The 27,751-nt window shown below is 43.9% G+C and overlaps 1 protein-coding gene across 1 annotated transcript in view; it reads right to left on the bottom strand.

Annotated features, from left to right (window-relative positions):
• TBL3 (transducin beta like 3) overlaps positions 1-27,751 on the bottom strand; it is a 57,035-nt gene that overhangs the window by 6,172 nt on the left and 23,112 nt on the right. Inside the window, exons 11-17 of the mRNA XM_068246714.1 lie at positions 20,275-20,416; positions 15,084-15,142; positions 13,007-13,113; positions 12,630-12,780; positions 6,989-7,219; positions 2,525-2,595; positions 833-989 (exon numbers count right to left, since the gene is read on the bottom strand). Coding sequence (XP_068102815.1) covers positions 833-989; positions 2,525-2,595; positions 6,989-7,219; positions 12,630-12,780; positions 13,007-13,113; positions 15,084-15,142; positions 20,275-20,416 — 918 coding nt within the window. The remainder of the gene's footprint in view (positions 1-832; positions 990-2,524; positions 2,596-6,988; positions 7,220-12,629; positions 12,781-13,006; positions 13,114-15,083; positions 15,143-20,274; positions 20,417-27,751) is intronic.

Here is a 27,751-nt window from a genome sequence, read left to right as displayed (position 1 = left end):
TAGCCCTGAGCTACACCGGTGGAGACCGCTAGGAGGGCCATGTGCTGAGTGTGCAGCAGAGATTTAAGATTACTTATCTCCCCAGGATCCAGCCCCAGCAGCCCATTTTCTCTGTGCCCTCCTGGGGCCCCACCTCTATGCGGAGATCGGCATCTGTCACATGAAGAGAGATGGCGCTCTCAGCATAGAGATAAAGTGCCCCCAGGAGAACAGGAGGAAGACTGCAGCATGTGGCCGGGGAGGTGACCGATTTAGATTTTGCTGGGCACTCTGCTTAGTGTATGGGGGAATCTCACTGGTGGCCACTAATGAATGGGGGGTAGGCACTCTGGCTACCAGGGGGGTGGTCTTTGGCTACCAAAAACAGGGGAGGGCATTCTGCCTATCTACCTAAATGGGGTGGGGGGAAAATACGGCACACTGCCTGGCTACCTATACGGTGAGGGGGGGGATACGACACACTGCCTGGCTACCTATAACGGGGGCAATTTCTGCCTGGCTATCTATGGGGGAGCACTCTGGCTACCTATAATGGGGACATTCTCTGGCTACCCGTACTGGGGTCACTCTAGCTTCCTAAATTTGGGGGGAGGCTCACTGGCTGCTTATACTTAGCATACGTTAAGGAGGTTAATACCAGAAAGAATCGTTTATATAAAATTACACAGTTAATGGGCGCCTTTCGAAAGTCGTTGAACAGTACAGAGCAGCAACCTGATTAGTGGTTTAAGTACATACTTCTCTCTTTCCAGGTTTTGTTTGAAAACATTCATATGGATGTTCAGTGTAACGTATGAGATATATTCATCCAATAATGTAACCCTTCTCTCACCTTCCACAAGATGATGCTGGCGTCTGCAGATCCTGTCACCAGGGCATTGTCCTGTTTATTGCTGTGCAGACCCCACACTTTGTCCTCATGACAGTCCAGGGTCTTTACACAATCGTTCGTTTTAATGGTCCAGAGTTTCAGCAGTCCGTCTGAGCCACTGGGAGCAGAATAAATGTATAGTTAGGGTGATAACCCACTCACCTCAATGAGATGTGAATGGTGCAGGCAACCCAAGCGTAGCAAATTACAGCACTTTCACAAATTTACATACAAGCAGCCAATAGTGCCAGCATCTATTCACTGGATTATCCTTAAAGGGGGTTTTAACATCCAAAAAAAAGCAAAAAAATAAATAGTGAGACAAAAATGTATGTAAACTCTTCCCCCCCCCCTAAAATAGATCCCTAATTGCTCCCCCCCCCCCCCCCTTTACCTGGTCTGGGTGCTTTTGCCCAGCTGCAGGAACTGTGTCAGTGGGATGGCGAGTTTTTTTTCCCTTGTTAAGAGTAACCAGTTTATCTCAGCATGCAAGTAACAGAAAGCGTCCCATTTTGGATAAGATAAGGTATTTACAATTTACATAGTGATGAAAGCATTTTGTCTAGGTGAAGCTTGTTGTGACAGGGACAGTAAGCTGTGGCAGTAGGGAGGGAAAAATTAATAACACTGAGCTGGGATGAAAAAATGGGCAGAAGTGATGTCCCTTTTGGCATCACAGAGAAACAAAGAAAGCAGCAGAAATATATTTTTTTTCATATCACATTTCTCCTACATCTGACAATGAACATTAAAAACAACAGGATAGGGAAGCCAAATAAGTAAATTTCTTATTGGATGATTTTTAATTTTTTCATAATTCTGGAGTTTCCTACCACTTTAAAGTGTATGTACAGTTTCTAAAGTTACCTTTCTCCTGAATAAGTAACACAATTAATGAATGTAAAATACCCTTTTGTACCCAAAAAAGCATGAAGTTTTGAATCAGGATGATACCATTTATTGGCTAACTTAGAGATGAGTAAACAGTGAGCTTTCGACTTATAAAAAGCCTTCGTCGGACTGGTTCCTGACCAAAACTGAAAAACACTGCTTCTATGCACTGACATACAGAGGGGAAACATTCTTTAGCAAACATAAATGTAATTAGATGCCTTAACTGTTAAGGCATCTAATTACATTTATGTTTGCTAAAGAATGTTTCTCCTCTGTATGTCAGTGCATAGAAGCAGTGTTTTTCAAGCCGAAAGCTCACCGTTTACTCATCTCTAAGTTAGCCAATAAATGGTATCATCCTGATTCAAAACTCCTTGCTTTTACTGATGGCTAACACAGTACAATACTCTACTGCTTCTACTGTACCAAAAAAAAAATACTGACGGCCTGAGTGTCTTATGTCAAAGTATTCAAAATCAGTGAAAACTGCTGCTGGGAAAGGGTCCTTAGTACTTTAGTGCATATAGACTGCGGGATGTGACTACTTCTATTTACTGCGGGTCTCCTATGACTTCTGTGATATGAGAATTCTCATGCAAGCATCCCAATATAAAAGTATATTTACCAAGTGTTTCATGAGTGTCTTTCATTCATGAATTCCTGACAGCTCCTTTGTTACGGGTAGTTTTACACGCATCTGTTATTATTAGGTCTTATTAACAGTCAACCCATACAGCAGATATAGCAGTTGTCATTTACCTTGTAAGGAGCTGGGTGCCCTGGCTGACAAATATGACCTTCAGAACAGAGGCATCATGGCCTTCAAATGTCTGGAAATATTAAAAACACCGCATCAAAAGAGAAGACTGGATTAGCACTCAACAAGAAGTACTGACATTTTTACAGTGCATTATGGGGTACAGAAGTATCACTAAGGCCCGGTTCACATTAGCGTTCGCTTTCAGGATTTTCCGGATCGGATCCGGAACGCATACTGTACAAACGGAACGTACGTTCCGCATAGCAATGTAATGTCTATGCGGACGTTCACACGCGTCCATTCCGTACGTACCGGAGCCGGATCGGATCCGGACTCTTTTCCAACATGCGCTATTTTTTGGGTCCGGATCTCCGGCCCACGCATCCTGACCGGAGCCTGACAGCACCATCAGGCACACAGAAACCAATGGGGAACGGAAGGCACAGAATACACTGCCTACAAAAACCTGACATTCTACCCCACTTCCTATGCGTATCCAAGCGGCCATTTCGGATGGGGACACATGGGCCAAGCATGTCTGGAGTGGATCAGCAGTGACAGACGTGCTGGAGCTGTTTTGGCAGAATGTCGGAGGTGGAGGTGAGGCCTACAGCGGAGGAACCTGATTCTACAGGTGCACCTTCTGCTGACCCCAACATTTTTTTATTTAATTTCGCTATTTTTTGCCCACGGATCCTGATGGCAGCCTGATGCATGCCTGATACAAACGGACCGGATCCTGATCGGATCCTGATCGGAACCAGGGTTGCCAAGCGTCCGTCAAAAGACGGACTGTCCGTACAGAAGCTCTTAAAATAGAGCTGTCCGTACTGCCCATATTTCCTGGGCAGTCGTCCGTCCAAAAGTGCATAAATTATTAAAATCTATTCTGCGCATGCGCCTTTCGCTATGCGCGCTCTTTTCCCCCCTCCCTGAGTCTCCCCTCAGCTGCCCTCTCCTCCCTGGGTGTCCCCTCCAATCAGCTAACCTCAGTTGGAGCCGGTGACTCGCTGTCCAATAAGAGATGCAGTGTGCCGGCCCAGCCCACTGAGCACAGCAGCGAGACGAATGTCACGTGGAGGAGCCAGCGAGGAGAGTGTCACACGGGCGGCAGCCAGGTCGGAGCTGAGGTCGCAGCATAGACAGCACAGCACTCAGTCACACAGACACAGCCGCCGAGCCACGCAGCAGAGCCGAGCAGGAGCAGATCAGCAGCAGCCGACCGAGCACATGCCATCCCAGTTAACAGGTAAGGAAAAGACAGTCCCAGGCTCGCTGAACTCCATGGCGGCAGTAGGCTGTGCAATAGCTTTCCCTCATCTCATGTTTCATTAGGGCTCACCTCGCTCCGGTCTGACAGCTGGCTGATTGTGACCACTGGCCACCAGGTCACAAAGTTCATTCATGCATCATGCCTGTATTCAGACAGCAGGCGATGCAGAGGGAAGGGACAGCTTCAGCTTTCTACTGCACTGTGAGGTGAGGAGGGCAACGTAGTTCTTACATTCCTAAAAGTGTTTGTGTGACCTGAACAAGACAGAAGGGAAGTGTGGAGAAATACACCCATATGTATTTAGAGAATTTAGCCTGTTTAATTCCTCTTCATTTGTGTCTATTTATTATTATTTAGTATTGCTGTAGCGTGACATCTTCTGCAGCACTGTACAGAGTACATAGTCATGCCATTTAACTGTCCTCAGAGGAGCTCGCACTCTAATCCCAACTGTAGTTATGTGTCCTCCATCGTGTATGTCAATACAATAGGCCAATTTTAGGGGAAGCCAATTTTTAGTTATCTGTATGTTTTTGGGGTGTAGGAGAAAACCAGAGTGTCTGGAGGAAACCCACGCAGTCACACTGAGATAATACAAACTCTTTCCCATGGCTGGGAATGGAACCAGGGACCCAGCGCTGCAACCACTACGCCACTATGCTGTCCACAATTTGTAATTTGATCTCTCCCTGTGTCACCTGACTGCCATGGCAGATAAGCTCATTTTAAACCACAGTATGTTAACAATATGTTTGCTTCCAAGAAAGCAGGAAGTAGATACGCTCCAGAATTATTGTAGGATTTGTATTAGCTGTAACAAAGAAATGTTTTTTCTTTAAAGGTTATTATGCTGTTGCTTATCTTTCAGAGCATAGAGGAAGTTCTGAGTTAAGGTCTGCTTGAAAGGGAACCTAAAAAAAGCAAGAGTAACTTATCTGGGGCTTTTACTGGCCCCCTCCCTCCAGCCGCTCTCTGCCCGACTCAGTCCGCGCGGTCACAAACAGATCCTCTGGTCCCCTGCAGCGCCCCACTTTTGGTTCCAGCGACTCAGCGGGTAAATGGGCCACTGGGCCTGTGCAGCCAGACAGTGTCGTACAGGTGCAGTCAGTGACTATTAACGTGCTGAGTGCCGGAACCAAAAGTGAGGCGCTGCAGGGGACCAGAGGATCTGGCATCTTCTGCAGCACATTACAGAGTACATAGTCATGTCACTGACTGTCCTCAGAGGAGCTCACAGTCTAATCCCACCATAGTCATAGTGTAATGTCCCACCATATTATTATTATGTATTTATATAGCACTGACATCTTCTGCAGCACTTTACAGTGTACATAGTCATGTCACTGACTGTCCTCAGAGGTGCTCACAATCTAATCCTACCATAGTCATAGTCTAATGGCCTACCATATTATTATTATTATGTATTTATATAGTACGGACATCATGTTTCTTTTATCGGGAAACAAGCCTTCTCAGTTCAGGTGGGCTGTTTCACATGAGCCATATGCAGTAATCACCTGCTCCAGCTACAGTATGTTTCTTTCCTCCCGAAATTCACAAGAAGTTCCCTAAAAAGCCAGCTACTGACCCCGCCCCTGACTCCGCCCCCTGTCCGGCCAAAATTTGGGCTGTCCAGATTTTTTGACCATTTTGTCCAGGAAAAATGAGAAATTGGGTTGGCAACCCTGATCGCAACCGTATGGTTCCGATCAGGATCAGGTCCTGATCCGATCAGGATCCGGTCCGTTTGCAAGGCAAAACGCAAGTGTGAATGGTGCCTAACTGTTTCTCAGAGGAGCTCACAATTCATTGCCTTTACCACTGTTTAGGTATACTTTTGGGACAGGAAAGGGGAAGTGGGAGGGGTGTGAAGCTATGTACCCATCAGTAGTTTGTTTTTTTTGAGTTGACAGAAGAAATACAAACAGAGACAACACATCTCTGCTTAGAGGTGTAGTAATAGTCCCATGGTAACCATAGTGGCAGTTATGGGGATCCAGGTGCCATTAGGGCCCCAGTTTGTCATTAGCCGGATTTCTGTGACCACCAGTTATTTGTCCTTGAAGTGTACCTGTCATGGGAAAAAAGTTATAATTTTCTTACCACTGGTCCACAGGGGCCAGCACCACTTAAAAATTTCAACTCTATTGGAAAAATCATTAAAATTACATTGTTGACAGCCTGCCATGAAATGGTGGGCTGTCGAAAATATAATTTTAATGATTGTCTAATTAAGAGCTGAATTTTTTATTTTTTCAAAAGTTTGCTGACCAGTCAGAAGCGAGAAGTACCCGGGCCACAAATGGGTAGTAGCCCGTGATGGGCGATCTTTCAGAGCATCACAGCTGATCTACTGAATGCAATGGGTGGAAACTAAGTGACCAGCAAGACTTCCAGGGGGTGGAAGAAGCCCCAGGTAAGTCAATTAGAACGTGTTCCCCTGTAACCAGTTTACAGTGGAACCTTGGTTTGCGAGCACATTTCATTTCAGAAACATGCAGGGCTGTGGAGTGGGTACAAAAATTATCCAACTCGGACTCCTCAGTTTATGAAATCGAAAACCCTGGTGGAGCGTTTTGGATAATAATGATTTGGACCAGGCAGGCTCCTCCTCACGGAGTGGCATAAGATATATTTTGGCTCTCTGGTTTCCCCTAAAAAAACATTTATGAAATCACCGACTCAGACTCTGGGTACCCAAAATTGCTCCGACTCCTTAGCCAAATACTTAGCAGGGCTGTGGATTTGGTACAAAAACCATGCTACTCTGACTCCTCAGTTTATGAAACCACTGACTCCGACTCCAGGTACACAAAATTGCTCCTCCACTCTGACTCCACACCCAAAGCCCTCTTATATCAAAGCGAATTTCCCCATAAGAATTAATCGAAACCCAGTCAATTCGTTCCACAATCTAAAACAGTTATGGTAAAATAGTATCAAATAAAAGTGTAAACAAGCATACAATTTCCCATTAACTTTCATTAAAAAGGTACACGAAAAATTGCACACAAACACATAAAAAAAATAAATTAAAAAAAAGTATGTAGAAAAACGGTCAGTGTAACCATGCAGAAAGGGAACTTAATTGGACAGTAAACCTTAAGTGGTTAAAGAGTTTTGCCCAAGGACTCTTTACTAAATAGGTACTGACTCCAAGCCTAGAGTAACTAGCACAGCTCATATTTACCTTCAGGCAGCTGAAGTCTTGCAGTCCCCAGAGCTTGAGTGTTCCATCTGCAGAAGATGTGGCTACCACTTGGTCTACTGGGGAAAACTGGACACTCCAGATGCCCCTTTTGTGTCCTCTGAAAACCCCCATCAGAGACAGGTCTGCTGCTGACCACAGCTTGGCCGTTTTGTCCTGGGAGCCGGAGACGATCAGCTTGTCATTGGGAGATACAGTCACACTGTTTATGTCCTGTGTGCAGAAAACAGCAATGAGGATCCATGCCAGTCAGGAAGACAAGATGACAACCACCCTGGAGCAGTTCACAATGTTTTTCTTAATGGACAATGTGCTGCTGTTAGTACCATCAATATTGCAGTGCGCAGGCACTACATGAATCAGGCCCATTACAGGACACCTGATGTGAGAGGGATATGGAGGCTGCCATATTTATTTCCTTTTAACCACCTTAGCGGTATGGACAAGCTGAGCTCGTCCATTACCGCCAGAGGATGCCGCTCAGGCCCTGCTGGGCCGATTTTGATAAAATAAAAAGCAGCACACGCAGCCGGCACTTTGCCAGCCGCGTGTGCTACCTGATCGCCGCCGCTCTGCGGCGATCCGCCGTGTGCAGCGGCGAAAGAGGGTCCCCCCAGCCGCCCGAGCCCTGCGCAGCCGGAACAAGTAGTTCCGGCCAGCGCTAAGGGCTGGATCGGAGGCGGCTGACGTCAGGACGTCGGCTGACGTCACTCCGCTCGTCGCCATGGCGACGAGGAAAGCCAAACAAGGAAGGCTGCTCATTGCAGCCTTCCTTGTTACTTCTGATTGCCGGAGGCGATCAGAAGAACGCATTCGGAGCGCCCACTAGTGGGCTTTCATGCAGCCAACTTTCAGCTGGCTGCATGAAATAGTTTTTTTTAATTTAAAAAAAACCCTCCCACAGCCGCCCTGGCGATCTCAATAGAACGCCAGGGTGGTTAAACAATAACAGTTGCCTGGCAGCCCTACTGATCATTAAAGCATCAGTAATACCTGAAGCACACATCTGAAACAAGCATGTGGCTAATCCAGCCACACTTCAGTCAGTATCTGATCTGTTGCATGCTTGTTCAGAGTCTTATGCTGGGAATACACGGGTCGATCCGTCCGCCGGATCGACCCCAGCCGCGTCCCCGCTCGTATCGATTACCGTTGGTTGCCACCGGCGCTTCCTTATCAGCGCTCGATTCCCTGCCATTGTCCGCCGGCGGGGGTCGAGCGGGCGCAGGTTGAGCAGCTTGATCGGGCCAGCTGAATATTATTAGCTGGCCGGATCAGCTGGTCGATGCACAGTACAGAAACGTACCTTGTATCCCCAGCATTAGAGGCAGATGATCAGCAGGGCTGCCGGGCAACTTGCATTGCTTAAAAGGAACTATATATGGCAGCCGCCATATACCGCTAACTTCTGGTCATAAAAAAAAATCATTAAAAAAAACATGAAGTCTTGATAATCAACAAGAATTACATATTCAGTATGCATAGATTTATGTAGTGTAAAGAGAACCTGCCATAAACCAGGCATTTTACCTGAATCAAAGCTTTGAAGTTGTAATAACAATTGTCAGGGACTGCTGTCTGCTTTGGCTATTTAGTTGTGGCGTACTGCTTATCCCTCTTGTCTGAGGTTAGACTCCTGACCTGAAGGCTATCTAGTACTGTGGTTTATGTTCTCCTTTAAATTTTTTCAGACATTGAACTTTTCTCTCGCATCCCAAAAGTAACTAGTAGGTTAAAGTGGTCCTAAACTCCGGCACAGGACAGAAGAAAAAAAACTTCACTCTGCACCATGGTGCACCCTGTATGTATTAGAGTTTAGCCTGTCTTATTCCCCCTCAAATGCAATCTGATCTCTCAGCTGACTGCCTCGGCAGAGCAGCTCATTTGTAAACACAGGATGTTAACCCTATGTCTGCTTCCATGAAAGCAGGAAGTAGACACATTGCAGATTTATTGCAGTATTTCTAGGAGCGGTTACAAAGAAATGTTTTTCTTCAAAAGTTATTATGTTGTTGCTTATCTTTTAGAGCAGAGAGGAAGTTTGGAGTTCAAGTCCGCTTTAAATGGCATCTCCCCAAGAATTGGCTTTAGAATATGGCAGGAGTATAAGACTAGGACTGGTGTGTATGAGCGCGCGCACGCACGCACGCACGCACGCACGCACACACACCTCTACCCATGTCTACTGTCTCCCAACTAATGAAGAGTGTATCACCATCTGGTATGTAAAGCATCATTACATATCTGCTGTCTGGGACCTGGCTGGCTTCTCTGCCAGTGCTGATCGTAATGGAAAAAGCTACGCTTACGGATCATTACGCGTAATTTTACGCTATTACGCATTACGAAATTACGCTTACGGCATAGACATTCAATTTCGGTACATGTCTGTAATTACGCATTGACCTTACGCAATTACGCGTAAGAATACCGTAATTCAAGTTGTTACGTTATAGGCTTACGCGTAAATTCCTACTAGCAATTAATGCGTAAGGTCATGCTGCCAAGCGGAAAAGTTGACGCATGGATCAATGTTAGGTAGCCGCCGACTTTAAGGGTTAATAGCAAAGCCCCCTTAAGTGCTAAGAGCCTCAAATTTGGAGAATATATTAAGGAGATCAGAAGGAATAAGAGGGAAAAATTTTTTTTCAAAAAGACCTTATAGTTTTTGAGAAAATCGATGTTAAAGTTTCAAAGGAAAAATAGATACATTTAAAAACCCGCCGACTTTAACGGTTAATAGCAAAGCCTGCTTAAAATTTAGAAACACCAAATTTACAGGGTATATTAATTGGATCAGTGGGAATAAGAGGAAAAATTTTTTTTTCAAAAAGACCTTATAGTTTTTGAGAAAATCGATTTTTAAGTTTCAAGGGCAAAAATGTCTTTTAAATGCGGAAAATGTCAGTTTTTTTTGCACAGGTAACAATAGTGTTTTATTTTCATAGATTCCCCCAAGTGGGAAGAGTTTTACTTACTTCGTTCTGAGTGTGGGAAATATTTAAAAAAAAAACGACGTGGGGTCCCCCCTCCCAGACCTCTTTAAACCCTTGTCCCCCATGCAGACTGGGATAGCCAGAATGCGGAGCACCGGCCGCGTGGGGCTCCGCACCCTGACTATACCAGCCCGCATGGTCCATGGATTGGGGGGTCTCGGAAGGGGAGGGGCAGCCAAGCTTTCCCCTCCCCCTCCGAGCCCTTGTCCAATCCAAGGACAAGGGGCTCTTCTCCACCTCCGATGGGCGGTGGAGGTGGAGGCCGCGATTTCCTGGGGGGGAGGTTCATGGTGGCATCTGGGAGTCCCCTTTAAAAAGGGGTCCCCAAGATGCCCACCCCCCCTCCCAGGAGAAATGAGTATAGAGGTACTTGTACCCCTTACCCATTTCCTTTAAGAGTTAAAAGTAAATAAACACACAGACACTTTGAAAAAGTATTTTAATTGAACAAAAAACATAACCACGAAAAAAGTCCTTTAATATTCTTAATTAACCATTAATACTTACCTGTCCCTTTAAAAGCCAGTTCCCACGCAATATCCTCGGAAATATACTAATCAGTTACAATGTAACAAAGCTATTACAATGTAACAACTTTGTTACTTTGTAACACCACCGCACCCGACGTCACTCGCCGCCACCGCCGCCGCGTCTGCGCTGACCCGACAGAGCTCTGAGCTATATAGCTCAGAGCTCCCTAAGCATCTTTGTATTTGGGCTCCAAGGAGCCCCATTGGTCCTTAGCAGACCAATGGGGTTCCTTTAAATCAGAAGGAACCCCATTGGTCTGCTAAGGACCAATGGGGCTCCTTGGAGCCCAAATACAAAGATGCTAAGAGAGCTCTGAGCTATATAGCTCAGAGCTCTGTCGGGTCCGTGCGGGACGCTAAGTCCCCGCCGCCTCCCGCTGTCCTCCCCGCCTCTTCCACATGTCACCCACATGTCACCCACATGTGGGTGACATGTGGGTGACAGATGTGGGCGGGGCTGACAGCGGGAGGCGGCGGGGACTTAGCGTCCCGCACTGACCCGACAGAGCTCTGAGCTATATAGCTCAGAGCTCTCTTAGCATCTTTGTATTTGGGCTCCAAGGAGCCCCATTGGTCTGCTAAGGACCAATGGGGCTCCTTGGAGCCCAAATACAAAGATGCTTAGGGAGCTCTGAGCTATATAGCTCAGAGCTCTGTCGGGTCAGCGCAGACGCGGCGGTGGCGGCGAGTGACGTCGGGTGCGGTGGTGTTACAAAGTAACAAAGTTGTTACATTGTAATAGCTTTGTTACATTGTAACTGATTAGTATATTTCCGAGGATATTGCGTGGGAACTGGCTTTTAAAGGGACAGGTAAGTATTAATGGTTAATTAAGAATATTAAAGGACTTTTTTCGTGGTTATGTTTTTTGTTCAATTAAAATACTTTTTCAAAGTGTCTGTGTGTTTATTTACTTTTAACTCTTAAAGGAAATGGGTAAGGGGTACAAGTACCTCTATACTCATTTCTCCTGGGAGGGGGGGTGGGCATCTGGGGGACCCCTTTTTAAAGGGGACTCCCAGATGCCACCATGAACCTCCCCCCCAGGAAATCGCGGCCTCCACCTCCACCGCCCATCGGAGGTGGAGAAGAGCCCCTTGTCCTTGGATTGGACAAGGGCTCGGAGGGGGAGGGGAAAGCTTGGCTGCCCCTCCCCTTCCGAGACCCCCCAATCCATGGACCATGCGGGCTGGTATAGTCAGGGTGCGGAGCCCCACGCGGCCGGTGCTCCGCATTCTGGCTATCCCAGTCTGCATGGGGGACAAGGGGTTAAAGAGGTCTGGGAGGGGGGACCCCACGTCGTTTTTTTTTTAATATTTCCCACACTCAGAACGAAGTAAGTAAAACTCTTCCCACTTGGGGGAATCTATGAAAATAAAACACTATTGTTACCTGTGCAAAAAAAACTGACATTTTCCGCATTTAAAAGACATTTTTGCCCTTGAAACTTAAAAATCGATTTTCTCAAAAACTATAAGGTCTTTTTGAAAAAAATTTTTTTCCTCTTATTCCCACTGATCCCCTTAATATACCCTGTAAATTTGGTGTTTCTAAATTTTAAGCAGGCTTTGCTATTAACCGTTAAAGTCGGCGGGTTTTTAAATGTATCTATTTTTCCTTTGAAACTTTAACATCGATTTTCTCAAAAACTATAAAGTCTTTTTGAAAAAAATTTTTTTCCTCTTATTCCTTCTGATCTCCTTAATATATTCTCCAAATTTGAGGCTCTTAGCACTTAAGGGGGCTTTGCTATTAACCCTTAAAGTCGGAGGCTTTTTTATATTATACGGGAGCGTAATATTACGCGATTACGGCAGACTGTGTAATTTCAATGGGAGTTTACTGTCTTACGCGTAATTTGTTACGCGTAAAACGTAACCCACGGTCTACGCGTAATTAATTACGCGTAATACCGTAACCTTACACGTAACGCTTACGGTGCATTTGTAGTGAATTACGATGCGTAATTACGCTAATGCGTAATTTCGGCCCAGCACTGTTCTCTGCACCCCCATGGATCTGGCTCTGCTGGGGCCCAGGGACGTAGCTGAATACCAGATGTCCACATCCGTCTGGTATCTGAAAGGGACACCTCACCTTGTCATGGGCCTTCTCTGTACACGCAGCATGCAGGCTTTGCATCTCTGCCAGCTGGCCTTTAGTCTTCTTGTTAGTGATGGATTCCGGGAGTTTCCAGATCTTCAATGTCAAATCCTGGCTGCCGCTCACTAGGAAAGATTCCTTCCACCTGGCAGAAGAAAATGAACAAAAATAAAAATCTGCTGTGTGGACTACTGCCTTCTGTGCTTGTGCTAATGCTCCCAAATATTACTCTGTCTCCAGTCACCTTCTGTATCTCAAAGCCCAAATCACAGGACAGCAACATAGTAGCTAAGTGCACACGCCCCCCTGGAGGCTTGTAGAGCTGAGCAGCATATGAAGAGGTCTGAGACCTCTGGAATGGAACTGCTTACCTTGAACAAGAAATTGACCCAATGCCGTTAGCATGGCCTCCTCCCATTCCAACACAGGTCACTTTTCCAGTTGTCTTTGACATCTTCCAAACTCTAACAGTGCGGTCCTGAAAAGTCAGAAAACATTAAGAGATTCTAAATATGGTAGAAGCTGACTTTTGTTTTAGGGCCCGTTCACACTGCACGCGTTTCCAGCCGCGTTTTGGAAACGCGTGCAGGTGGCCAAAACGCACGACATCAGACATTGCATAGAGTGCAATGTCTGATGTTCACACTGCATGCGTTCCGGACCTGTGCGGTCCGGGAACGCATGCTGCACGCAGATTTTGCAAAAACGCGTGGCTGTCCCATTCACTTTTCAGTGATGGGATCAGCCACGCAACGCACACAAACGTGGATGGCCATGCGTTCGTACGCGTTGCGGTCCGCACGCATGGCCATCCGCATTTCTGATCTGAACGGGCCCTTAGAGACAACCTGCCAGATTGCAATAGTGACCAAATTAACAATATTGCCAAACTTTAGCACTGTGTTACCTGCCATTCTACAGAACAGTACTAACGCTCCACAAAGCATCAGTGGTCAGTCATAGCTGGATGGTGGGCACTGGATTAATACTGTCAGTTCCTGGCTTTGCTCCAAGTCAGGGAAAATTTGTAGTTTGGATCCAGAATCTATGAGGGTCATCCAGAAAGTAACAGCTATTTTACTTCAGTGTAATTTAACTTGCATCTGTCAGTCAAGCTTTTCTCTTCCTGCGTCACTAGACTGCAGAATGCCAGTAACTGTTTGTTTAGCAGCATTAACATGAAGGAGGAGTTTGATGCTGCTACAAAGGCATTGTAAACCTTTTAAAAAGATATGATAAATGCTTAAATAAAGGAGGAGATTATGTGGAGAAATAATCATAAGATACACTATGTCTAAAAATAAATATAATGTTTCCTTAATTAATTATTTAGTATTTATATAGCACCGACATCTTCCACAGTGCTGTACAGAGTATATTGTCTTGTCACTGACTGTCCTCAGAGGGGCTCAAAATCGAATCCCTACCTTTGCCAATGTCCCTATCATAGTCATATGACAGCCGTAATCCACCAAGAGCCTATTCCGTGTAAAACAAACATTCTATGCATCCTCTTCTCATAAAACCTATAATTACTTGCAGGGTCGTTTTCCTCCAACTCACTTTTTGGACACCAACTTCCAGTGCATAGCTCCGCCCCCAGCTGTGGCACTTCCATGGCACGCTTTTTAAGATAGAGAGAGTGCCATGGCACTTCTTTGTTAAGGGGCAGGGCTAAGTGCCAGAAGACGGGGACACAGGGCTTGGGAGAGGATGCATAGAATGCTTGTTTTACACTGAATAGGCTGTTTAACCGCTCCCAGACCGTGTTGGTTGAAAGCGACATCTCGCAGGTTGCTTTGCGGCTTAGACAGGACGTAGATTTTCTCTTCCCCACTGCACGCTCCTGCATAACAATGGCAGAGAGAGGGGCTTGCGGCGGGTACAGAGTGGCGAGATTGGCGATAGTGGCAGGTATGTGCGCCGGTTAACCGGTAAGTACCGTTTTGTTGTACCAGCAGTCTCTGGTCCTTAAGAAGGGGTTCCCTTATCTGTCTGTTTTTGGGTTGTGGGAGGAAACTCAGAGTGCCTGGAGAAAACTCACACAGACACAGGGAGAACATAAAGTCCGTGCAGATAGTGCCCTGGCTGGGATTTGAACATGAGTGCTATCCACTATGCTGCCCATGGTGAAAAACAGCTGTTATTTTCTGGACAACCCTCTTACACAGGACCATAAAAGTCCCTCTGAGAATCAGAAGAGGGACTCCCGAGCAACAACAGGACAGTGAAATCGTGCATGTGCTGCAGCAACTTCGCAGTCCTGGTTGGCAAAGCACAGGTGACCAACATCCAGAAACTTAGCTTTGATTTAATGAAGTACAAAGAGAGCTGAATACCTGCTAGTGATAAATAGACGCAGCTCTCTAGCTGAACTCCCATGTGGGAAATAACACATCAAACTCATGTGAAAGGTACAGCTGCAGCCCTTAAGTCTGGAGAACTTACCTTACCACAGCTGACAAACAGAAGTCCTTTCTTGAACACATCCAGTGCAAGAACAGTCTCTAAAAAATACAAGTAGCAATGTGACAAATACGTAAGTAAAGTAACGACTACCACAAAAGACTTCAAGCTATCACTGATGTTAAAAGGGGCAATACGCAGTATTAAGAACTGGGGTATGTAAACTTTTGATCAGGGTCATTTGGGTAGTTTGTGTGGTGATTATAATTTAAAAATAGTAAAAGCAGTTGTTTGACAATAAATGGTGTCAGCCAACTACTAACCATGAGTGAAAGAAAAGTTTTTGTGTTATTCATATTCTATGAAAAATGGTTAAAGAGAACCTGAGATGGAGTAATTACAAGAACCGATACTCACCTGGTGCTTCCACCAGCCCCATGTACACCTTTAATCCCAAAAATATCAGCGCTCAAGTACAAATCACAATCTAAACAGCAGCTAAAAGTCCAGCAATTCCAGCAATGCTTTGTAAACTTCAAACAAATACTTCAGCGCTGTTCTTTAGAGAAAAACCTTCCACCATCACCAATGAATTCAAAGATCACGCTTACCAGAGGGGCATAGACCTTGATTACAGGGTCTATGTGTCGCTTAAATGGGCCTGCAGCTGGTCAATTTCCTGCTTGGCCTCCCCCACATTAGCAAGCAATGTGTCAGTCTCCACACAGCAGATTCCAGCAGTTCAAACCAAGTTAAAAATATAATAAACAGATCTAAGCGTATCTCTCTAACGCAATGGTTTAATATTCATAAAATCCCCAAAAAATGAACAAATACTCACATATGGGCCCTTTTTACAGGGACCCAAATGAATAAACAGCGTTTCAATAAGATGCAGAGTGCCGTCCAATCCAGCAGCAAAGAACGCCACACTCGACTGGTTTTACTAAGTCTAGTTTCATCAGGAACATGTACACCTTTGCCTCCCTCGCTGTCCTCCCCGGCCACTCCCTTAGTCTGCCCAGTTTTAAGGCTCTAGTTGAGCCAGTCAGTGTGCACTGCGCATGCGTGGGCCGGCCCCCATCTCGTCGCTGTGGTTCGCAGAATGCTCCTGGTGACAGGTTGGGGGTACACGCATTGCTTGTCCTATGCCAGCACTTTGTTCACACAGTGGATGTGCTTTTGGCGCTCTACATCATGCAATACAGTACTGGGGCGGGGTAAGTGTAACACTTGTAATGGGGGCCCATGGTGGTGACAACACCACTACACTGATGTACTGTGTACCTTAACTGTACTGACAAAAACTGAAGACTGCACAACATGGAGCAGAAAGATATCAGAAAATATATCAAAAGCATATCAAAAAGGTATCTAAAGCATATCAAAAGCATATCAAAAGATCTAAACATCACAGAGGTTCCCATGGTTCATGATTTTATTTGGGCACTGTAGTAGAATGATAGAGTGATTTGATTCCAAAGTGATGTGCCTCCACCTTGTGGTCATAGCAGACAGTGACATTTAGTGACAGTTAGAGAGAATCTGTACTCTAATATTCTTACACTAAAAAGCATACCATTCTATTCCTTATTTTCTCCTGGGCCCCTCTGTGCTGTTTCTGCCACTCTCTGCTGCAATCCTGGCTTGTAATTAACAGTTTTAGGCAGTGTTTACAAACAAACTAACCAGCTTGTGATAGGCTCACATAAACAGAGTGTGTGAGTCCTACAGAGCGTGCAGGGGGCCTGCAGAGGGTGTGTATCGCTTCTATTCAATCACAAGCAGCCCTGCACATTCCACACATTCAAGCCTTAGCCCGACAGACACGACAGAGGAAAGGAGATAAGATTTATTACAGAGACAGTGCAATTAGGAAAGGCTGCAGTAAGCCAGAGCACATTAGAACAGGCATAGGAACTTATAGGATAGAAGAACTAAGGCTGAAAAATGTGTTACAGAGTCTCTTTAAAGCAAACCAGAAGCAAAAATAAACTTATGAGGAAATGAATTGTATGTGTAGTACAGCTAAGAGCTATAACATTAGTAGCAAGGAAGAGAGTCTCATATTGTTTTCCAGTACAGGAAGAGTTAAAAAAAATGTTATCTTGCAAAAGAGCTTAGCTGAGCTCTTTAACCCACTGGGTCCAATACAGTTCTGTTCTGTGAATCACTTAAACAGCAAAGGAACAGTGAGCGACAACTTGAGATAAGGTTTCACTGCAGGAAAGTTCAAAGAATCATTATTTCATCTTTGTTTTATAGCTTAAAAGACAGTGTGGTTTCTAAACTGCAACTGTGACAGAATGATGCAAGGTTATAAAAAAAAAAAAGCTATATAACTGAAAATAAAAATATGAGACTTATTTCTTTGCTACTAATGTTCTATGAATTATCCGTACTGCACATACAATTCATTATTTCATACTTTTTTTACGCTTCAGGTTTTCTTTAAACTATTTACTGAAATAAAAATAAAATAGAAAAACAGCCACCAGTGGGTGTCAACAAGCCAGCAGATAATCAAACAAACGGAAAATGACAGTAATTTATTGATGTACCTAAAGAATTGCACAGTTACTTCTACAAAACAAGTAAACTCATGAAATGTAATATATATCCTGTATAAATAGGTCACACTCCTCTCTATAGATAAAGTAGTGTTGACAGTTTCAACTTGTTCAAATTCAGAACCTTATTCTGAATTCCTCCAATTAGAACCTGAATCTTTACACATGTGGACTGCAGAAAGGGGTGTTAACTCACCCTTGTCACAAGATCTGGCCACTGCGCTCCACGTCACATCCCAGTTCTTCCATACTTCCTACTTCACAGCCAGAAAAAGGAAGTATATGAGTGAAGGAGGAAGTATATGAGTGCAGAAACATGACCTGGAACACAGTGGCCAGAGAAGTAGCTACAAGGGAGAGTTAACACCCCCTGCTGCCGTCCGCATGTGTAAACATTCAGGTTCTTATTGCTACCATAAAAGGTAGCGACACATCTGTTGTTGGAAGGATGAGGAGGGGGAATGACACAAAGCGAGAGGCGGAATTGCTTCCAGAAGATGAGCCGTGTAGGAGAACAGTGTGCTTGGGGGTTGGTCAGGTGTCAGACTTCACCTAAGATCTGAAGACAAATTTAATCTGGCGTGTGTATTGCCGCTTAGCAGCCAATGCTGATAAACGGCAACAGAACAGAAAAAGAAGCTGCTGAAGACTGGTCTTCCCTAACCTCCCCCTACTCCCTGGTCAAATCTCCCATCCAATCGCTATGCAGAAGCTGGAATGAGGTAGGCCAGGGACTAGAGTTGTTGCTTGGGTTCTTAATGTGAATGTTCAGGTTGAACACAAAGAACAGCTGGCATAGTCAAAGGAACGCACAAATTCTTATGCAAAAAAGCTGAGGAAAAAAAAGCACAGGATTTGCCAGTTTAAAGCATCAATAGAAGAAAACAGGTTACTAGGGTGCAGGTCGACCTGAACCCAAACTACAGCACTACCAGAAATTAAGATCAAGTTTTAAAGCAGACCTGAATTCTTGCACAGGAGTTGCAATGGAAACAGAGGCACCAGCAGAGTAAAAACTGATCATAGGTAAAAACAGATAAAAGTTGGGGGGCAAGGATGGACTTCCCTCCCCAAAACCAAACACAACCACTATGTATGGTTTAAATAAGATTTAATTCGTACTCCAGAACAAATGCAATGCGTTTCGTGAGTCTCTAGCACGCTTCCTCAGGCAATACTACAGATAGGAGTAACTCAGAAGTTGTGTTGCCCAGTACAGCGCCTCTGTTGTGTTCTTGGCTAGAGACCCGCGAAACGCATTGCATTTATTCTGGAGTACAAATTAAATCTTGTTTAAACCATACATAGTGGTTGTGTTTGGTTTTGGGGAGGTAAGTCCATCCTTGCCCCCCAACTTTTATCTGTTTTTACCTATGATAAATTTTTACTCTGCTGGTGCCTCTGTTTCCACTTCAATTATTGTTATCCACCTAGTGGATGGGTGAACACCCCCTTCTTTCCTTCTACAGAGAGTGAATTTTTAGCCTGAGTGGGGACAGGCCTAACATCCCCATAAGTGCTTTAAAGCGGTTTAAAACCCTGACATAATATTCAATAAAAACATGTTTTCCTACTTTTTATATGCCATACAGTTATCATATTTGCATTTGTGCACAAGTATTAGTATTCATTTAGAAATTATAGGTTCCCAAAAGTACAGTTTTTTGGTTTGTGAGCTGACTTTGCATTTTATTAATAACTGGTTTTATTCATTATGTATTGAAGGCAGACATGCTTTGAGTGTCTTTCTGTGTCCAGAAGCTTCTGCACAGTCAGAGAATGTGTCACATTCCTCACTAGATACATTGAAGTAAACACAAGATAACAATCTACAACTTTGGAGGAGTCCACATTTCACTGCACTGAACTTTTAAGCTCTGTATGAAACCCTCCGAATGCTGGTCTAGTAAAAAAAAAAAAATGCTGGTTGCATATAATATGCTGTAAATAATGTTTTAGAACAAAGATGAAATGCTGGGTTATATTCCGCTTTAAGTGGTTGCCTGAACCTGGCAACCCATACTGGTGAGTATATTTCTAATTGCTGCTACCTTGGCATTCCTTGATCATCAATAATACAATATTGGGGGCTCTCGATTGTGTTGTTCCTTTCTTTTAAATCTTGCATAGGAGTTTTTCTCCAGTGTTTCTAGAGAACAGCATGTCTAATTCTCCCTTTTCAGAAAGTAATAACCTAGTGTAACTGTAGCTCCAAGCTGTCAGCCCAGTTGAGAGCTCATATGTAAACACAGGAGTTTAACCCTTTCTGTGCTCTCAGCAAACCAGGAACTAATTACACTGCAGCATCTCTGAAGGAGATCTATAAAATGTAATAGGATACGTTTTCTGTACAGGTTATTATGCTATCGCTTATCTTTTAGAGCAGAATGGAAGTTTGGAGTTCAGGTCCGCTTTAAAGGTTTTTTTCTCTTTTTCTTGCGCTTCTGATTTAGTACATGTCAAATCTCTCTAACCTGGATAACACGCCTCTTCCAAGCCACATTTCTACACTGAGCAATGGTCAATGTGGTCACAAGATCCCAGACTTTATCTAAAAGGTTTATAAAAGTTGTGTGCATTAATGCAACTCTGGCTGAAGGTTTTTAAACAGGGAAGACTTACAGAAAAACAACAAGACTCGACAATACAGAAAGGCTTCATACCTGTGTGGCCATACAGAATCTGACAGTTGGAGGTTGCCAACTCAAAAACTTTAATCTGAGGGCTGTTTGTAGCCACTACGATGTGAGAGTCGGACGGGCCAAGAAATTTCACTTCCAAGACTTCATCATTATAACCTGCGAACTGGGGGAGAACAGGACATTAAAGTGCTTAAAGCGGACCCAAACCAAACATTTTTTTTATTAAAAATATTTAGTTGCACCACTCTGACACATACAAAGATAAATAAACACTCCTTCAATCCTATGAGCATTTCAGTGCATGCTTTTCACCCTTCTCTTTGCATAACTAGGGTTATACTGGTGGCAGCCATTAGCAATTCCTCCATTGCCAGACACCATCTACTCCACCAGTTTGCCGGAAAAATCCCGGCAATTTGAAAGTAAGGGAGGAGTTCCTCCAATAAATGTAAAATATTTTATATTTGTCATCATGCAGCTGAAAAAAGGCTGCTATTTATTATTATAATTTAGAAAATAGATTTTATTTCTGAAATCTTGTATTTTTAATTTGGGTCCACTTTAAGTAACAAGCGACATGATGAGATAGACATGTACAGTGGTGTGAAAAACTATTTGCCCCCTTCCTGATTTCTTATTCCTTTGCATGTTTGTCACACTTAAATGTTTCTGCTCATCAAAAACCGTTAACTATTACCGTATTTTTCGGACCATAAGACGCACTTTTTCTCTCCCAAAAGTGGAGGAAAAAAGTAACTGCGTCTTATGGTCCAAATGTAGCATGGGTAGGGTCCGGAATGCCCAGCTTTTCAATAGGCTATTATCAGCACATAGTGCTGAGTCTGAAGCGGCACTGGAGGAGGCTTTATTACTTAATTATAGCAAATTTCAGTGGTGATTCAGTGCATCCCGCTATGCGGAAGAGCCAGTAATTTAAAATGCTTTTATTTGACTGGCCCGATGGTCTCTGAGGCAGGATGATGGCTCTGTCATTGGGCCAATCACTGTGCAGTCACTGCACAGTGATTGGCCCAATGACAGAGCCATGGTCCCGCCTCCGAGACCATCGGGTCCAGTCAAATAAAAGCATTTTAAAACTACCAGCTTTTCCTCAAAGCGCGCTCCTCACAGATCTGCTGAATGTGGATGGTCTTTCACGATCCCCACTTCCATTGCGAGAGAGGAGGCAGGGAAAAGTCCAAACGCTGCGGGCAGAGTGCAGAGGATTCACGGCAAGGGGCTGAGTGATCCAGAGCCGACTCAGCTGAATAGTGTGTTACTTTGCAGGGAGACTGGATCATAACGTCAGCCTGTCGTTCTCTCTCTGGCTGGTTACATGTATCAGAGAGCTGTTTGAAGCAGCCGAGGGCTTCAGGTCACTCACCCCTGTCACGCTACTTGCCTGCTTTATGTCTGGTCACGCTTCACGTCCCTTCCTTCCGATGTATATACAGAAGCAGAGCCGCTGTCCTTCTATTAGAAATCAGCGTCAGTGACGCTATGTGCTTCTGTATATACATCGGAGGGAAGGGACGTGAAGCGTGACCAGACATAAAGCAGGCAAGTAGCGTGACAGGGGTGAGTGACCTGAAGCCCTCGGCTGCTTCAAACAGCCCTCTGATACATGTAACCAGCCAGAGAGAAAGAAGAGAGGCTGACGTTCTGATCCAGTCTCCCTGCAAAGTAACACACTCTTCAGCTGAGACGGCTCTGGATCACTCAGCCCGTTGCCATGAATCCCCTGCACTCTGCCTGCAGCGTTTGAGCAGTGTAATTTCCCTGCTTCCTCTCTCCTAGTCTCCACAGCAATGTTGTCTCAGGCGGACCTAAACTCAGAACTTCCTCTCTTCTCTAAAAGATGCACAACAGCATAATAGCCTTTACAGATTTATATTACTTTGTTGTAGCTGATACAAATCCTGCATTAACTCTGCACTGTTTCTTCTTCCTGCTTTCATGGAAGCAGACATATTGTTTACAAAATTGCTTTCAAATGAGCTTATCTGCCATGGCAGTCTGCTGACCTGGGGGGGGGGGGGGGGGGGGGGGGGTGAGATCAGATTACAACTTGTGATTAGACACAAATTAGGGGAAATTAGACATGCTAAACTCTGTAAATACATACAGGGTGCATTTATCTCAGTTTTCCTCCTGTCCTGTGCAAAAGTTCAGGTCAATTTACTGTAACATGTTGTCTTCAGACTGAAATGGCACCACCAGTCCACAAGTACAGTGTGGACCTCCTTGGCATCCTGCAGCAGGCTCACCAGTTCCACCACCACATACTAGCCAACATACCACAGCCTAGAGATCTGCTGCCCATCATGCACTTACATGCTGATAGATATAATTAGATAGATACCATGGACACACCAGGTTTAGTATTTTTTTTCCTGTTTTTTGTCCTCTAAACCCAGGTGCGTCTTATGGTCCGGAGCGTCTTATAGTCCGAAAAATACGGTAGTCAAAGATAACATAATTGAACACAAAATGCAGTTTTAAATGATGGTTTTTATTATTTAGTGAGAAAAAAAACTCAAAACCTACATGGCCCTGTGTGAAAAAGTGATTGCCCCCCTTGTTAAAAAAATAACTTAACTGTGGTTTATCACACCTGAGTTCAATTTCTGTAGTCAGCCCCAGGCCTAATTACTGCCACACCTGTTTCAATCAAGAAATCACTTAAATAGGAGATATCTGACACAGAGGCCTCAATTCACGGAGCATTATCAAACGTTTATCAAACACTTTATCAAACGTTTGATAATTTACCTCATGGGTAAAATCTCATTTTAAATTCACTAAGGTGTTATATATTTATCGAATGTTTTACCGATAAAACGTTCAACAAGTATATAACACCTTAGTGAATTCAAAATGAGATTTTACCCATGAGGTAAATTATCAAACGTTTGATAAAGTGTTTGATAAACGTTTGATAATGCTCCGTGAATTGAGGCCACAGAAGTAGACCAAAATCACCTCAAAAGCTAGACATCATGCCAAGATCCAAAGAAATTCAGGAACAAATGAGAACAAAAGTACTGTAATTGAGATCTATCAGTCTGGTAAAGGTTATAAAGCCATTTCTAAAGCTTTGGGACTCCAGCGAACCACAGTGAGAGCCATTATCCACAAATGGCAAAAACATGGAACAGTGAAGAACCTTCCCAGGAGTGGCCAGCCGACCAAAATTACCCCAAGAGCGCGGAGAAAACTCATCCGAGAGGCCGCAAAAGACCCCAGGACAACATCTAAAGAGCTGCAGGCCTCACTTGCCTCAATTAAGGTCAGTGTTCACGACTCCACCACAAGAAAGAGACTGGGCAAAAACGGCCTGCATGGCAGATATCCAAGGCGCAAACCATTTTTAAGCAAAAAGAACATTAAGACTCGTCTCAATTTTGCTAAAAAACATCTCAATGATTGCCAAGACTTTTTGGAAAATACCTTGTGGACCGACGAGACAAAAGTTGAACTTTTTGGAAGTTGCGTGTCCCATTACATCTGGCGTAGAAGTAACACAGCATTTCAGCAAAAGAACATCATACCAACAGTAAAATATGGTGGTGGTAGTGTGATGGTCTGGGTTTGTTTTGCTGCTTCAGGACCTGGAAGGCTTGCTGTGATAGATGGAACCATGAATTCTACGGTCTACCAAAAAATCCTGAAGGAGAATGTCCAGCCATCTGTTCGTCAACTCAAGCTGAAGCGATCTTGGGTGCTGCAGCAGGACAATGACCCAAAACACACCAGCAAATCCACCTCTGAATGGCTGAAGAAAAACAAAATGAAGACTTTGGAGTGGCCTAGTCAAAGTCCTGACCTGAATCCTATTGAGATGTTGTGGCATGACTAGAAAACCCTCAAATAAAGCTGAATTACAACAATTCTGCAAAGATGAGTGGGCCAAAATTCCTCCAGAGCGCTGTAAAAGACTTGTTGCAAGTTATCGCAAACGCTTGATTGCACTTATTGCTGCTAAGGGTGGCCCAACTAGTTATTAGATTCAGGGGGCAATTTCTTTTTCACACAGGGCCATGTAGGTTTTGAGGTTTTTTTCTCACTAAATAATAAAAACCATCATTTAAAACTGCATTTTGTGTTAAATAATGTTATCTTTGACTAATAGTTAACAGTTTTTGATGAGCAGAAACATTTAAGTGTGACAAACATGCAAAAGAATAAGAAATCAGGAAGGGGGCAAATAGTTTTTCACACCACTGTATATGCACAGGAGCCAAGGATACAAATAACTAGGCTGTGTTCTTCTGTCAAAGATTTAACATTCAATTATGCAAGTGACAGTTTCTCTCCAGTCGGGACCCAGTCGGACTAACCCTGATAAGGAATTCCAGCCATAAAACACTTTCTTGGCAGAGAATGGCTTCTGAGTGCAGGGGATAGATAAATAAAAGGTCAACAGTTTATACATTTTAGCTTTCGGAGACACAGAAACACTGTCATTGGGAGGAGTCAGGTGATTGGTTCTGTGTAGGCAGTGAAAGACTGGCTGGTTCCCACTCGGCGAAATTTCAGAACTCCTAGATGGGAAGTGAGGCATAATTTGCTAATGGACACTGGTGAGACTAAGTGCACTTGAATTTATCCACAAATCTGAAAGCCTCATTACATCTACAACTGCATCGGTTTACACTGCCTGCAACTCTCTCCCCCTCCAGATGACACTGTCATATCACATGGTACCGGTACCAGAGTGGGTGAATTTGGAGTGCATGTACAGTGGAGATGTGTGAGCCTATGGGAGCGCTCCAAAAGGTAGCCTGTATTTTAAGTGATTTTAATTGGTTGACCTGTTGATGGGAGGAGTCAGGTGATTGGTTCTGTGCCAACAGTGAAAGACTGAAAGGATCCCCCTTTTAGCTCCTCCCTGTCTACCTCAATTGAGTGACGATGCAGAAAGGAGGAGGATTTTGGACAGCTGATTGACTGCTTTCTGGTAAGCCAAGCAAAATCCATCTTTGGCACAGGAAAGCAAATTTTGTACTCTCAGTAAGCCAGGTAGTAAAAAATATCAATAAACAAAAAATGGTTTAAAGGGAAGGTTCAAGCAAAATAAAAAAAATGAGTTTCACTTACCTGGGGCTTCTACCAGCCCCATGCAGCCATCCTGTGCCCTCGCAGTCACTCACTGCTGCTCCAGTCCCCCGCTGGCAGCTTTCCGACCTCGGAGGTCGGCGGGCCGCATTGCGTACATTTTTACGCATTCCCGCTAGTGCAGGATCATTAACACATACATTTTTACGCGTTACTGGTTCAATGCGTACATTTTTACGCATTGAACCAGTAATGCGTAAAATTGTATGTGTTAATGTTCCTGCACTAGTGGGAATGCGTAAAAATGTACGCAATGTGTCTCTCCGACCTCCGAGGTCGGCAAACTGCCAGCGGGGGACTGGAGCAGCAGTGAGTGACTAGGAGGGCACAGGATGGCTGCATGGGGCTGGTAGAAGCCCCAGGTAAGTGAAACTCATTTTTTTATTTTGCTTGGACATTCCCTTTAAGTGGAATGCACAAAGCCTCATGCATTGCAAATTAAGAGCTGGGGCTTTAAAAGACAACGGACGTGAGTGGCACATGGAGGCTTCCATGTTGATTTCCTTTTAACCACTTGAGGACCTAGGGCTTTCTACCCCTTAAGGACCGGCCACTTTTTTTCCATTCAGACCACTGCAGCTTTCACGGTTTATTGCTCGCTCATACAACCTACCACCTAAATGAATTTTGGCTCCTTTTCTTGTCACTAATAAAGCTTTCTTTTGGTGCTATTTGATTGCTCCTGCAATTTTTACTTTTTATTATATTCATCAAAAAAGACATGAATTTTGGCAAAAAAATGATTTTTTTAACTTTCTGTGCTGACAGTTTTCAAATAAAGTAAAATTTCTGTATACATGCAGCGCGGAAAATGTGGACAAACATGTTTTGGATAAAAAAAACCCCATTCAGTGTATATTTATTGGTTTGGGTAAAAGTTATAGCGTTTACAAACTATGGTGCAAAAAGTGAATTTTCCCATTTTCAAGCATCTCTGACTTTTCTGACCACCTGTCATGTTTCATGAGGGGCTAAAATTCCAGGATAGTATAAATACCCCCCAAATGACCCTATTTTGGAAAGAAGACATCCCAAAGTATTCACTGAGAGGCATAATGAGTTCATAGAAGATATTATTTTTTGTCACAAGTAAGCGGAAAATGACACTTTGTGACCAAAAAAAAAAAAAAAAAAAAAAAAAAAGTTTCCATTTCTTCTAACTTGCGACAAAAAAAAATGAAATCTGCCACGGACTCACCATGCCCCTCTCTGAATACCTTGAAGGGTCTACTTTCCAAAATGGGTTATTTGTGGGGTGTGTTTACTGTCCTGACATTTTGGGGGGTGCTAAATTGTAAGCACCCCTGTAAAGCCTAAAGGTGCTCATTGAACTTTGGACCCCTTAGCGCAGTTAGGCTGCAAAAAAGTGCCACACATGTGGTATTGCCATACTCAGGAGAAGTAGTATAATGTGTTTTGGGGTGTATTTTTACACATACCCATGCTGGGTGGAAGAAATATCTCTGTAAATGACAATTTTTTAATTTTTTTTACACACAATTGTCCATTTACAGAGATCTTTCTCCCACTCAGCATGGGTATGTGTAAAAATACACCCCAAAACACATTATACTACTCCTCCTGAGTACGGCGATACCACATGTGTGGCACTTTTTTGCACCCTAACTGCACTAAAGGGCCCAAAGTCCAATGAGTACCTTTAGGATTTCACAGGTCATTTTAAGAAATTTCGTTTCAAGACTACTCCTCACGGTTTAGGGCCCCTAAAATGCCAGGGCAGTATAGGAACCCCACAAATGACCCCATTTTAGAAAGAAGACACCCCAAGGTATTCCGTTAGGAGTATGGTGAGTTCATAGAAGATTTTATTTTTTGTCACAAGTTAGCGGAAAATGACACTTTGTGAAAAAACACAATTAAAATCAATTTCCGCTAACTTGTGACAAAAAATAAAATCTTCTATGAACTCGCTATACTACTAACGGAATACCTTGGGGTGTCTTCTTTCTAAAATGGGGTCATTTGTGGGGTTCCTATACTGCCCTGGCATTTTAGGGGCCCTAAACCGTGAGGAGTAGTCTTGAAACGAAATTTCTCAAAATGACCTGTGAAATCCTAAAGGTACTCATTGGACTTTGGACCCTTTAGCGCAGTTAGGGTGCAAAAAAGTGCCACATGTGGTATCGCTGTACTCGGGAGAAGTAGTACAATGTGTTTTGGGGTGTATTTTTACACATACCCATGCTGGGTGGGAGAAATACCTCTGTAAATGGACAATTGTGTGTAAAAAAATCAAAAGATTGTCATTTATAGAGGTATTTCTCCCACCCAGCATGGGTATGTGTAAAAATACACCCCAAAACACATTATACTACTTCTCCCGAGTACGGCGATACCACATGTGTGGCACTTTTTTGCA

The sequence above is a fragment of the Hyperolius riggenbachi genome, chromosome 7 (genome assembly GCF_040937935.1).
Source record: "Hyperolius riggenbachi isolate aHypRig1 chromosome 7, aHypRig1.pri, whole genome shotgun sequence".
Classification (NCBI taxonomy): Eukaryota; Metazoa; Chordata; class Amphibia; order Anura; family Hyperoliidae; genus Hyperolius; species Hyperolius riggenbachi.
The sequence above is the reverse complement of the archived record's forward strand: the minus strand, read 5'-3'. Positions and strand labels throughout refer to the sequence as shown.